This window comes from Prionailurus viverrinus, chromosome D4 (assembly GCF_022837055.1).
Source record: "Prionailurus viverrinus isolate Anna chromosome D4, UM_Priviv_1.0, whole genome shotgun sequence".
NCBI classification, from domain to species: domain Eukaryota; kingdom Metazoa; phylum Chordata; class Mammalia; order Carnivora; family Felidae; genus Prionailurus; species Prionailurus viverrinus.
The window spans coordinates 57,079,887-57,093,065 of NC_062573.1; the positions used below are offsets into that span (position 1 = coordinate 57,079,887).

Consider the following 13,179-nt stretch of genomic DNA (forward strand, 5'->3'; position numbering starts at 1 on the left):
AAGAGATTAAGACATTCCCAGATAAGCAAAATCTGAGGGTGTTCATTACTACTGGAGCTACCCTATGAGAAATGCTAAAGGAAGTACTTAACGTTGAATTGAAAAGATGCTAGCTAGTTACTTTAAGTCATATGAAGATGTAAAGATCTCCAGTAAACAAAATATATGGACAAATATATAAACCTGTATTATCTTAAGTTTGGTTTATAGCTCTACTTTTGACTTTTACCAAGTTTAATAGACACAAGCATAATAATTATAAATTTATGTTATTTGGATTTATGATAAATACAGATGTAATTTGTAACATCAGTAACCTAAAGGCAGGATTGAACTGTAGAGGTTTTTTAATGTGACTGTAGTTAAGTTGATATAAATTTAAATTAGATTGTTGCAATCTGATGTTATATTTAACCTCTTTGATAACCACAAAGAAAATATCTACAGAATATACACAAATAGAAATGAGAAGAGAATCAAAATGTATCAGCACCAAAACAAAAAATCAACCTATGGTGGCAGTAATGGAGAAAATGAGGGCAAAGTAGCTATGATACTTATACAAGCTAATAGCAAAATGGCTTAATTAAACCATTCTTTGTCAGTAAATACTTTAAATGAAAGTATTTAAAAAGTAAGAGATTGGGAGAATGAATTTTTTAAAAATGAGAAAACTGTGCTGTCTATAGGAGACAATTTAGACCTAAAGACACAAGTTGAAAATGAAAGATGGAAAAAGATATACTATCCAAATAGTAACCAAAAGAGAGTAGAGGCTGTACTAATATCAGACAAAATAGACTTTAAGTCAGAAACTGTTATGAGACAACATTATATGTTGATAAAAGGGTCAGTTCACCAAGAAGACATAACAGCTGTTACATATATGCACCAAACATCAGAGACCCCAAATATATAAGCAAACGTGAACAGAATTGAAAGCAGAAATACACAGTTGTGCAGGAATAAACACTTTAATACTCCACTTTCAATATTGGACTGAGCAACCAAAGAAAAACAGGACTTGAACAACACAAGAAACCAATTGAACTGTACAAATATATAGAAGATTCCAGTCAAGGGACTCCTGGGGGGCTCAGTTGGTTAAGCATCTGACTCTTGTCATGACTCAGGTCATGATCTCATGATCATGAGATCAAGCCCCATGTCAGGCTCTGCACTAAACTGGAGCCTGCTTGGTATTTGCTCTCTCCCTCTTTCTTTGCCCCTCCCTTCCCCCATTGGTACATGCACACACTCTCAAATTTAAAAAAGTAAAATAATTTAATTAAAAAACGAAGATTCCAGTCAAATGTAATACACTATGTATTTCTCATAATGTACATAGTTCATTCTTCAGAATAGACCAAAAATAAAAAGTCTTAATACAATTTATTTTATTTTTATTTTAGAAAGAATAGGGGAGAAGATCAGAGGGAGAGAATTTCAAGCAGGTTCCATGCTCAGCATGGAGCCCAACACAGGGCTCGATCCCATGACTTTGGGATCATGACATGAGCTGAAATCAAGACTTGGATGCACAACTGACTGAGCCACCCAGGCACCCCAAGTCTTGATACATTTTAAAGATTGAAATTGTATGCAGTATCTGTTCTAATCACAATTAATGAAAATACAGAATCAATGACCATGGAAAATGAATGTCACAAATAAATGGAAAATAAATATCACACTTTTTTTGTTTTTCCAATTTTTATTTAAATTCTAGATGGTTAATATACAGTGCAATATTGGTTTCAGGAGTAGAATTCAGTGATTCATCACATACGACACCCAGTGCTCATCATAACTAGAGCCCTCCTTAATACCCATCACCCAGGGGTACCTGGGTAGCTCAGTTGGTTAAGCGTCCAGCCCCTGATTTTGGCTCAGGTAATGATCTCACTGTTGTGAGAGCGAGTCCCACAGGAGGCTCTGCACTGAGCATGGACCCTGCTTGGTATTCTGTCTCTCTCCCTCCACTATGTACACACATGCTTGCTCTCTCTTGCTCTCTTTCTCTCTTTCAAAATAAAAATATAAAAACAAATACCCATTTCCCAGCTAGTCCATTACCTACCCACCTTCCTCCATCAACCCTCAGTTAATTCTTTATCATTAAGAGTCTCTTATGGTTTATTTCCCTCTCTTTTCCCCCCTTCTATATGTTGATCTGTTTTGTTTTTTAAATTTCACATGAGTAAAATCATAATTCTCCAACTTATTTCACTTAGTATAATGCACTCTAGCTCCATTCATGTCATTGCAAATGGCAAGATTTCTTTTTCTTTTTTGATGGCTGAGTAATACTCCATTGTATATATACCACATCTTCTTTATCCATTCATCAATCAGTGGGCATTTGGGCCCTTTCCATGTTTTGGCTATTGTTGATAATGCTGCTATAAACATTGGGGTGCATGTACCCTCTTGAATCTGTATTTTTGTATCCCTGGGTAAATACCTAGTAGTGTAATTGCTGGGTTGTAGGGTAGTTCTGTTTTCTGTTTTTTGAGAAAACCCTGCTATTCAGTGTGGCTGCACTCTGAGTTTGCATTCCCACCAACAGTGCAAGAAGGTTGCCTTTTCTCCACATCCTCACCAACACCTGTTGTTTCTTATGTAGTTAATTTTAGCCATTCTGACAGGTGTGACATGGTGTCTCGGTTTTGATTTGTATTTGTCTGATGATGAGTGATGTTGAGCATGTTTTCATGTGTCTGTTAAAAATCTGGATGTCTTCTTTGGAAAAATGTCTATTCATGTCTTCTGCCCATTTCTTCACTGGGTTATTTGTTCTTTGGGTATTGAGTTTGATAAGCTCTTTACAGATTTTGAATACTAACCCTTTATCAAATTTGTCATGTGCAAATATCTTCTCCCATTCTGTAGGTTGCCTTTTAGTCTGGTTGATTGTTTCCTTCACTGTGCAGAAGCTCTTTAACTTGAGGAAGTCCCAATAGTTCAGTTTTGCTTTTGTTTCCCTTGCCTCTGGAGAGACATGTCTAGTAAGAAGTTGTTCCAATGGAGGTCAAAGCGATTGCTGCCTGTGTTCTCCTGTAGGATTTTGATGGTTTCCTGTCTCACATTTAGGTCTTTAATCCATTTTGAATTTATTTTAGTGTATGGTATAAAGAAGCGGTCCAGTTTCAAGCTTCTGCATGATGCTATCTAGTTATCCCAATGTCACTTGTTCAAGAGACTGTCTTTTTTCCATTGGATGTTCTTTGCTGCTGTGTTAAAGATTAGTTGACCATATAGTTGTGGGTCCGTTTCTGGGTTTTCTGTGTCTGTTTTTGTGCCAATACAATACTGTCTTGATGATTATGCCTTTATAATATAGCTTGAAAGCCAGAATTGTTACAGATTTTAGAATTGTTCTAGTTCTGTGAGAAATGCTGGTGGTATTTTGATAGTGATAGCATTACATGTATCGATTGCTTTGGGTAGTATAGACATTTTAGCAGTGTTCTTCCAATCCATCCAATGGAATGCTTTTCCATTTCTTTGTGTCCCCTTCAGTTTCTGTCATAAGTGTTCTATAGTTTAGAGTACAGATCTTTTATCTCTTTGGTTAGATTTATTCCTAGGTGTCTGCTTTTTGTGCAATTGCAAATGGGATCAATTCCTTGATTTCTTTTTCTGCTGCTTCATTGATGGTGTATAGAAATGCAATCAATTTCTGTACATTGATTTTATATCTTGTCACTTTGCTGAATTCATGTATTCTGCAATTTTTTGATAGAGTGTTTCTGGTTTCCTACATAGAGTATCATGTTGTCTGCAAATAGCGAAAGTTTGACTTCTTCCTTGCCAGTTTGGATGCCTTTTATTTCTTATCGTTTGCTGAGGGAGTCTAAGACTTCCAATACTGTGTTAAATAGTAATGGTGAGAGTGGACATCTTTGTCCTTTTCCTGAGTATAGGGAAAAAAGAAAGAAAAGAAAGGAAAAAGAAAGGCTCTCTGTTTTTCCCCATTAAGGAAGATATTAGCTGTATTTCATATGTGGCCTTTATGATATTGAGGTATGTTCCATCTATCCCTGCGTTGTTGAGGGTTTCTATCAAGAATGGATGTTGTATTTTATCAGATGCTTTTTCTGGATCTGTTGAGAGGATTGTATGGTTCTTATCCTTTCTTTCATTAATGTGATATATCATGTTGATTGATTTGTAGATATTGAACCAACACTGCAGCCCAGGAATAAATCCGACTTGATCATCGTGAATAATTCTTTTCATGTACTGTTGGATTCAATTTTCTGGTATCTTGTTAAGAACTTTTCCATCCATGTTCATCAGGAATATTGACCTGTAACTCTCCTTCTTAGTGGAGTTTTTGTCTGGTTTTGGAATCAAGGTAATGCTGGCCTCAAGGTGATGCTGGCCTCATGAGTCTGGAAGTTTTCCTTCCATTTTTTTTTTTTTAACAGCTTCAAAAGAATAGGTGTTAACTCTCTTTAAATGTTTGGTAGAGGGATGCCTGGGTTGCTCAGTCAGTCAAGCCTCGGATTCTTGATTTCGATTCAGGTCATGATCTCAGTTTGTGGGTTTGAGCCCCATGTTGGGCTGTCACTGACAGTGCGGATCCTGCTTGGGATTCTCTCTCTGTCTCTCTCTCTCTCTCTCTCTCTCTCTCCTCATCCCCTTCCTCCTCCCCCTCCTCTCCTTCCTCTTCCTCTGCTTGTGCGCGCGCTCTCTCTCTCTCTCAAAAAATAAACTTTTAAAAATAAATAAAAAATATAAATGTTTGGTAGAATGCCCCTGGAAAGCCATCTGGCCCTGGACTCTTGTTTGGAGATTTTTTATTACTGATTCAATTTCTTCAATGGTTATAGGTCTATTCAAATTTTCTTTTTTTTTTAATGTTTTTTATTTAGTTTTTGAGAGAGAGAACGTAAGCAGGGGACGGGCAGCGAGAGAAGGGGACAGAGGATCTGAAGTGGGCTCTGCGTTGACAGGTTGCAGCAAGCCTGATGTGTGGCTTGAACTCATGAATGATGAGATCATGACCTGAGCTGACATTAGACAGTCAACAAACTGGGTCACCCAGGCACCCTAGGTCTGTTCAAATTTTTAATTTCTTCCTGTTTCAGTTTTGGTAGTTTGTATGTTTCTAGGAATTTGTCCGTTTCTTCCAGATTGCCCAATTTGTTGGCATATAATTGCTTATAATACTCTCTTATTGTTTGTTTTTCTGTGGTGTTAGTTGTTATCTCTTCTCTTTCATTCATGATTTTATTTACTTGGGTCCTTTCCTTGTTCTTTTTGATAAATCTGGTTAGGGGTTATCAATTTTATTAATTCTTTCAAAGCATCTGCTCCTAGTTTTGTTGATCTATTGTACTGTTTTGTTTTATTTTTTTCCCAGTATCATTGATTTCTGCTCTAATCTTTGGGGCTTTATTTGCTGTTCTTTTTCCAGGTCTTTAGGTGTAAGGATAGGTTGTGTATTTGAGCCATTTCTTCCTTCTTTAGGAAGGCCTGGATTGGTATATATTTCTGTCTTATGACCACCTTTGTTGCACCCCTGAGGTTTTGGACTGTTGTGTTTTCATTTTTACTGGCTTCCATGTAGTTTTTAATTTCCTCTTTAATTTCTTTGTTAACCATTCATTCTTTAATGATATTCTTTAATCTCCAAGAATTAGTGGTCTTTCCAAATTTTTTCTTATTGTTGACTTTAAGTTTCATAGTGGTGTGGTCTGAAAATATGCATGGTGTGATATTATTCTTTTTGTACTTGTTGAGGGCTGATTTGTGACCCAATATGTGATCTATTCTGGAGAATGTTCCATGTGCACTCAAGAGGAATGTGTATCCTGCTGCTTTAGGATGGTATATTTTGAATATATCTGTTAAGGCTGGTCCAGTGTGTCATTCAATGCCATTGTTTCCTTATTGATTTTCTGCTTAGATGATCTGTCTATTGCTACAGGTGGGGTGTTGAATGCTATTATTATTACAAATGAGTTTCGTTATGTTAACCATAAATATAAACTCATTTGTAATAATAATACCACAAATTTATTTATATATTTGGGTGCTTTCAAGTTGGGGGCATAAATATTTACAGTTGTTAGATCTCGGTACATAAACCCCTTAATTATGATATAATGCCCTTCTTCATCACTCGTTACAGTCTATTTTAATATCTATTTTGTCTGATGTAAGTATGGCTACTCTGGCTTTCTTTTGACATCCATTAGCAAGATAGATGCTTCTCCATCCCCTTTCAATCTGCAGGTGTCTTTATATCTAAAATGAGTCTCTTGTAGGCAATGAATAGATGGGTCTTATTTTCTTATCCATTATGATACCCTATGTCTTTTGATTGGAGCATTTAGTCCATTTACCTTTGGAGTGATTATTGAAAGATAGGAATTTAGTGCCATTGTGCTCTCTGTACAGTTGGTCTTTCTGGTGATGTTCTTGGTCCTTTCTAGTCTTTGTTGCTTTTGGTCTGTTATGTTTTATTTTGTTTTTTTCTCCACTCAGAGTCCCCCTTAAAATTTCTTGCAAGGCTGGTTTAGTGGTCATAAACTCCTTTAGTTTTTGTTTGTCTAGGAAACTATCTCTCCTTCTATTTTGAATGACAGTCTGCTGGATAAAGAATTCTTATGCATATTTTTCCAATTCAGCATGTTGAATATATCCTGCCACTCCCTTCTTGCCTGCCAAGTTTCTGTGAACAAGACTTTCTTTTTATTATGTTTGCATGGTACTTTTTTTTGTTTCTTTTACTTATAGTTTATTTTACTTTGTTCCTTTTAATTTGTTCCTTTTACTTATAATTTATATGTGTCTTTAATGTGAATTTCTTGTATACATCATATATTTGGGTCTGGCTTTTATATCATATCTGTTAATCTCTGCCTTTAATTGTAATGATTAGACCATTTATGTCTAACATTAAATGTACCATATGGCTATTTGCTAGCTATTTTTGCAATTTTTTTTCATTTTTCTGCTTTTGCTGCTTTTTTGGATTAATTGTATATTTTGAATGATTTATTACATCTAGATTAGTGGTTTATTAGCTGTGCCTCTCTTCTGTGGATATGTGGTTGCTTTAGCACTTACAGCATACATCGGTAACTTACCACAATCTACTTCAAATAATTTTTTCACTTCATTTATGAGAATTTTGTAGTTTTCCATTTTTTGCCTGCTACTTTTTATGCTATTGTCATTGTATATTTTATATATACATACATATGTATAACATATATTATAAACCTTACAGTGTGTTATTTTAAAAGATAATTTACCTTTTTTTTTTAAAAAAGCATTCTGAAAATAAGAAAAGTATATTTTATATATCATCATGTTTCCAGGTTATGGTGCTCTGCATTTCTGTGTATAAATCCAGATTTCTACCTGATAGCAATTTTCTTCAGTCTGAGCATTTCTTTTAACTTCTGTAATATATGTCAGTTGGTAATAAATTCAGCTTTAACTGAAAATGTGTTGTATTTGCTAAATATAGAATTAAAGGTTGACTTTTTTCCTTCAGTACTTTAAAATTGTCACTTCATTGTTTTCTGGCTATATAATTTCTGACAAGAAGTAAGCATTCATCTTTATTTTTGTTCCTCTGTATGTATTGTACCTTTCCCAGTCTACTTAAGATTTTCTTTTCATGGAATGAGATCTGGCCATTTGCAATAACATGGATGGACCTAGAGGGCATAATATTAAGTGAAATAAGTCAGTCAGAGAAAGACAAATACCGTATGATTTCATTCCTTTTGGAATTTAAGAAACAAAACAAATGAACAAATGAACCAAAAAAGGGCCAAACAAAAAGAGCAGACTCTTAAATACAAAGAACAAACTGGTAGTTGCCAGAGGGGAAGTCAGTGGGAGGAATGATGAAATTGATAAAGGGGATGCAAAGTAAATTTATCTTGTTGAGCACTGAGTAACATATAGAATTGGTGAATGATTATATTGTACACGTGAAACTAATATAAAACTATGTTAATTATATTTTTTAAAAAAGATTTTCTGTTGATATTATCAGCAGTTTTTAGCAGTGTGATTATAGTGTACCTTGGTGTGGGTTTCTTCATCTTTCTGCTCCTTAATTCATTTAGCTTTTTGGATCTAAGGGTTTGTACACATTATCAAAATTTGAACATTTGCCAATTATTTCTTCAAATGTTTTTATCTTTCTTTTTTTCTTCTCAAATTTTTATTGTACCTGTGTTAAACTACTTGATATCATCACACAGGTCACAGATAACTAATTCTGTTTATTATTTTCTGGTCTTTATTCACTGGGTTTCTTCTTTCATAGTTTTTTTGTTGCTGTTGTTTTTTGGGTTTTGGGGGGTTGTTTTTGTTTTTGTTTTGCTATGCCTTACAGTATCCATTATGTTATTTATCATTCCTTATGTAGTATCTATTCTCTTCTTAATCCCATTTAGTATTTTCTTGTTTGTTGTTTGGTTGGTTGGGATCGCTTCTTGGCCTTTTGGCTAAGATCAAGTGTTTGGTTGGTTGGTTTTCTCATTTCAGATATTTTTTATATTTAGGATTTTAGTTTGGAAATTTTTAAGTAAGTTCTCTTTTGTTCTCATCATGTTTATGTTTTTCTTTCTCTTCTTGAACATATGGTGTATATTTGCAGTTTTAAATGGCCTTGATTATTTTATCATGTGTTATTTCTTACTCTGTTGCTACTGATTGATTTTCTCCTCAATAAGGGTTGTATATCCTTACTTCTATTCATAACTCGTAATTTGTTATTGGCCGCTGGGTGTTGTGAACTTTATATTGTTAGTTTCTAGTTTTGGTGTATTATTTTAAATCTTTTGAGGCGTTTTCTGATGTACAATTAAGTTACTTGGAATTAATTTGATCATTTCAAGGCTTGTTTTAAGCTTTGTTACATTAGATTCAGAGCTCACTTTAGGACTAATTGGCTCCTCTTTTAAGCAAAAGACAATTTTCTGGTATTCTTCCCAATTGGCCTTGAAGTAGGAGATTTTTCTACCCTGCCTGGTGCAGCAGAAACTTCCTACATTTGTTTATGCTTTGATGATTTTTTCAGCCTACTCTGATTCACTGGTCTTTCCCCAGCCTTAAGTATCTCTTACATACTTGCACAATTTAGGAGACTCTTCTGCAAATCTCTAAGACTGTATATCACTATACCTTTTTCTTTTCTGCTGTTTTATCCGTAACAATTCTAGTTGTCATGGATTCCTAAAAATTTAATTATGTCATTTCAACTTACTGAGTCAGCCAGGCTTTTTTTTTTTTTTTTTTTTTTTTGGATCTTTTTGTTATGTAGGATGTAAAGTCTTCTGGGCAGTAAGCTGTGTGATAAGGGAAATTTTCAACTTTTAATATTTGTGGGCCCTGTTCCTGGGGTTCCAGGGAAGCTATGCATTAACATTTACCAAGGTAAAAATGACTTGGCAAAACCTCAAAGCATTGGTTCTATTTCTGCCCCAAGAGTACATCTGCTTCAAAAAAAAAAAAAAAAAAGGAACATTCCAAACATAAAGATAAGAAAAACAAAACAAAAAACTCTCCCTGGTTCCCATAAGATTAAAGTCATACAACCTTGCACATAATAAAAACATAAGATAAAGTCTGTAGCTTTCTGGAATGTCCTTCCTCTTGATTTGTGACTCTTTATGTAAAGAACATATATAACCATGCACCAAATGTTCCTTCCCTGGAGCACTCTCATCCTTGTAAAGATTGTGTATCGGCAGTTGTCCTAACTTGGGTTCAAATACAATTCTTCCTTTCTCTTTAAAAAAAATTTTTTAATGCTATATTTTAATTTTGAGAGGGAGCACAAGCGAAGGAGGGGCAGACAGAGAAGGGGACAGAGGATCTGAAGCAGGCTCCACGCTGATAGCAACTAGCCCAGTGGGGCTCAAACTCATGAACCATGAGATCATGACGTGAGCTGAAGTTGGAAGCTTAACTCACTGAGCCACCCAGGAGTCCCTCTTTAAAAATTTTTTAAACGTTTGTTCATTTTTATTGATGTGTGATAATCATAGGACTCACCTCCTTTGTTTTCCTCTTGTAAGTATCCCACCAGACTGCCTGGTGTCTGAAGTCTAAAAACCAGTTTATATAGTTTGTATGCTTTTTTAAATTCTGCTATGGAGGGGTAAATCAGTTCCTTTCACTCTGTTATGGCAAGTTTGGGAAGTCCTTCTGAAATCTTGTTTGAAACACAGGCATTAACTGTTTTAGAATTTAACATCACTTAGGCTTGTGATTCGGGGTTTTAAGATAGATCCTTGATGAGCCTTAAAAAATGTTTTTTGTTATCACTTCCCCCCTCACAAAAATTGTCATGAACACCCTGAATGTTCCACTTTTGAAACTATACCTTCCTTCACATTCTGAAACAGTGAAACCTGTGCAGCTAACTCAAGTGCTAAATTATTTCCCTTTTACAGGGTACTGCTTTACAAAACCAGAACTGATCTTCACATTGGAGCAAGGAGAAGATCCATGGTTATTTAAGAAAGAATTTCTAAGAAAAGGCTCCCCAGGTGAGTTATTGAATACTGGCAGAAGGCATCCAAGAAAATTAGGTACAAAGTGATGAGCTAGAAGTGAGCAGTTTGAAACATTTTGCAGTACTGTCCTTTTTACAGGCTTTTACATTTGAAATTATAAAAATAATAGATCTAATAAAATGTGGAAGGGGCCAGCTAACACAAGGAATGGATTGTAAGCATGTTTATATTCTTACCTTTAAAAGATGGGAGCTGAGTATCCCATTTGAAGCTGAAAAGTAACGAATTTTGCGTACTTAACAGTAAAAAAGATAGAAACTAAAGTTAATAAAACAACTAAACTTGAGAGTCAGCAGATCAGAAAAGAGAAAGGAATGATAATTATTTTTTTAATGTTTATTTATTTTGAGAGAGAGAAAGAGACAGAGTGTGAGTGGGGGAGGGGCAGAGAGAGGGAGACACAGAATCTAAAGCAGACTACAGGCTCTAAGCTGTCAGCACAGAGCACAATGTGGGGCTCAAACCATGGGCTGAAGACCACGAGATCATGACCTGAGGCGAAGTTGGATGCTAAACCGACTGAGCCACCTAGGTGCCCCAGGAACCATGATGTTTTTCAATTTTTTTAATGTTTATTTATTTTTGAGAGAGAATGAGCAGTGGAGAGTCAAAGAGGGAGGGAGACACAGAATCTGAAGCAGGCTCCAGGCTCCAGGCTCTAAGCTGTCAGGCCGACATGAACTGTGAGATCATGACCTGAGCCAAAGTCAGATGCTTAACCAACTAAGCCATCTAGGCACCCCAGGAGCCATAATTTTATCATTATATAATAATTAATTACTAGAAGCCATCTAAATAAATAGATGATTAAGGAATTACATAATGTAATTGGAAAGGATAATTCCTGGAGCAAACTGCATCCTTCCTAATTATTAGAAGTTAAACGTGTTTGAGCAAAGATAGAAAAGTTTCTTATAAAGCTGTATAAAGAATCCCCGATAAATTGTGTGTCAACTATACTTCAATTAAAAAAAAAAAAAAAGTCCCCAGGACAACCACTACATTCACTGATTCTCTTACTCAGCATATAGTCATACTCATAGCTAAGATTTATAAAGTGAAATGATTGGTACAAAGCAAAATTAGCAAAGAGAAAATGGACAAAGTCCAGAGGAAACAGGTGCAAGCTTCCATCGCCCCAGCAATGAATATGGCAACACATGTGAAATGTTGTTTACCTGGAAAGTTCATTAGCGACTAGGTTCTTGGGAACCATTTCAAAATCTAAATTCCCAGATGCCAGCCAAGGATTAATCTTGCAAGCACACCTTCTAAGGTAATAATCTCAGGCCTGCTGTGTTAAGTGTTCTGCACAAAAGCTATGCAAATATACTATCTAATATACAGTAAGGTAAATCTATCTGCCATATCAACTAATATGTGAATGAATTAAATTCACCTATTAAGATAACATGCCACCAGATTGTATCAGAGATATGCCTAAAAAGTAACATACAAAGTTTGAAATATAGTCATGAATTGTTAAGCCCAAAATGTAAAATAAGATCACGTCAAAAACAGAGAAGAAAAAGGACAGTTTGATAAAGCTAAAAAAGATCATGTTTAAAGGATATGTGAAAGTTTTGAATATTGGTGCACCAAATAGATTATCAAGATTCAAAACAAGAAACAGCAAGAGTTATAAGGAGAAGTAGGTGTACATTAGATGCAGTAGACTTTAATATGCCGCTCTGATTTCATACCAGACCCAGTGGAGTCTAGAATAGTGCTCAGGAAACTATCCCTAGGTCATATCCTGCCTGCGGCTTTTTTTGGTAAAGAAACATTTATTACAACACAGCCATATCCATTTGTTTATGTATTCACACTGCAGAGTTGAGTAACATGGGTTTGAACTGCACAGGTTTTCTTCTATGTGGATTTTTTGTTCAGTAAATACAGTACAGCACTATAAATGTATTTGCCCTTTCTTATGATTTTCTTAATATTTTCTTTTCTGTAGCTAACTTCATTGTATGAATACAGTATATAAAAAAGAATACAGGGTATAATAATGTGACATACAAAACGTGTTAATTGACTTTATGTTATTGGTATGGCTTCTGGTCAACAGCAGGCTATTAATTGTTGTTTTTGGTGAGTCAAAAATTGTAATGCAGATTTTCAACTACGTCGTGGGGTGGGGGTGGAAGTTGGTGCCCCTAAACCCCATGTTGTTCAAGAGTCAACTATAATTGCAACAGCAATTATACATGACCAGCAAATACATGACCAGCAAAGCCTGACACATTTATTCTCTGGCCTTTTACAGAGAAAGTTTGCCAACCTCTGATCTAGAAAGTATAAATAGCATACTTTATAAAATGAGTCTATTAAGTGTCTTTCAAAACTCTATTCTGAAAACAAAAAATAAACCTGCTTTTAAATGACTTTGGAATATTGAGAAAATGTACAAGCATTTTAGACAAACATCAATAAATTCCACAAGGTAGAGATACTGTTGTTCAGTAACACTGTAAATGCAAACAATATGAGAAAAGTTAAAATTCCTCTATCTTAAAATCAGTGATGAATATATATCTTAAAAACCTATTTTATCAGGGCACCTAGGTGGCTCAGTCAGTTAAGCACCTGACTCTTGATTTCTGCTTAGGTCATG

At 35.1% G+C, this 13,179-nt stretch overlaps 1 protein-coding gene and 1 pseudogene across 1 annotated transcript in view; one reads left to right on the forward strand and one right to left on the reverse strand.

The window, feature by feature from the left end:
• LOC125150441 (F-box/WD repeat-containing protein 2-like) overlaps nt 1–9,207 on the reverse strand; it is a 40,374-nt pseudogene extending 31,167 nt beyond the window's left edge.
• The window catches only part of ZNF782 (zinc finger protein 782), a 96,366-nt gene that overhangs the window by 55,353 nt on the left and 27,834 nt on the right, over nt 1–13,179 (forward strand). The window contains exon 4 of the mRNA XM_047829076.1: nt 10,437–10,532. Within this exon, the coding sequence (XP_047685032.1) occupies nt 10,437–10,532 (96 nt within the window). The remainder of the gene's footprint in view (nt 1–10,436; nt 10,533–13,179) is intronic.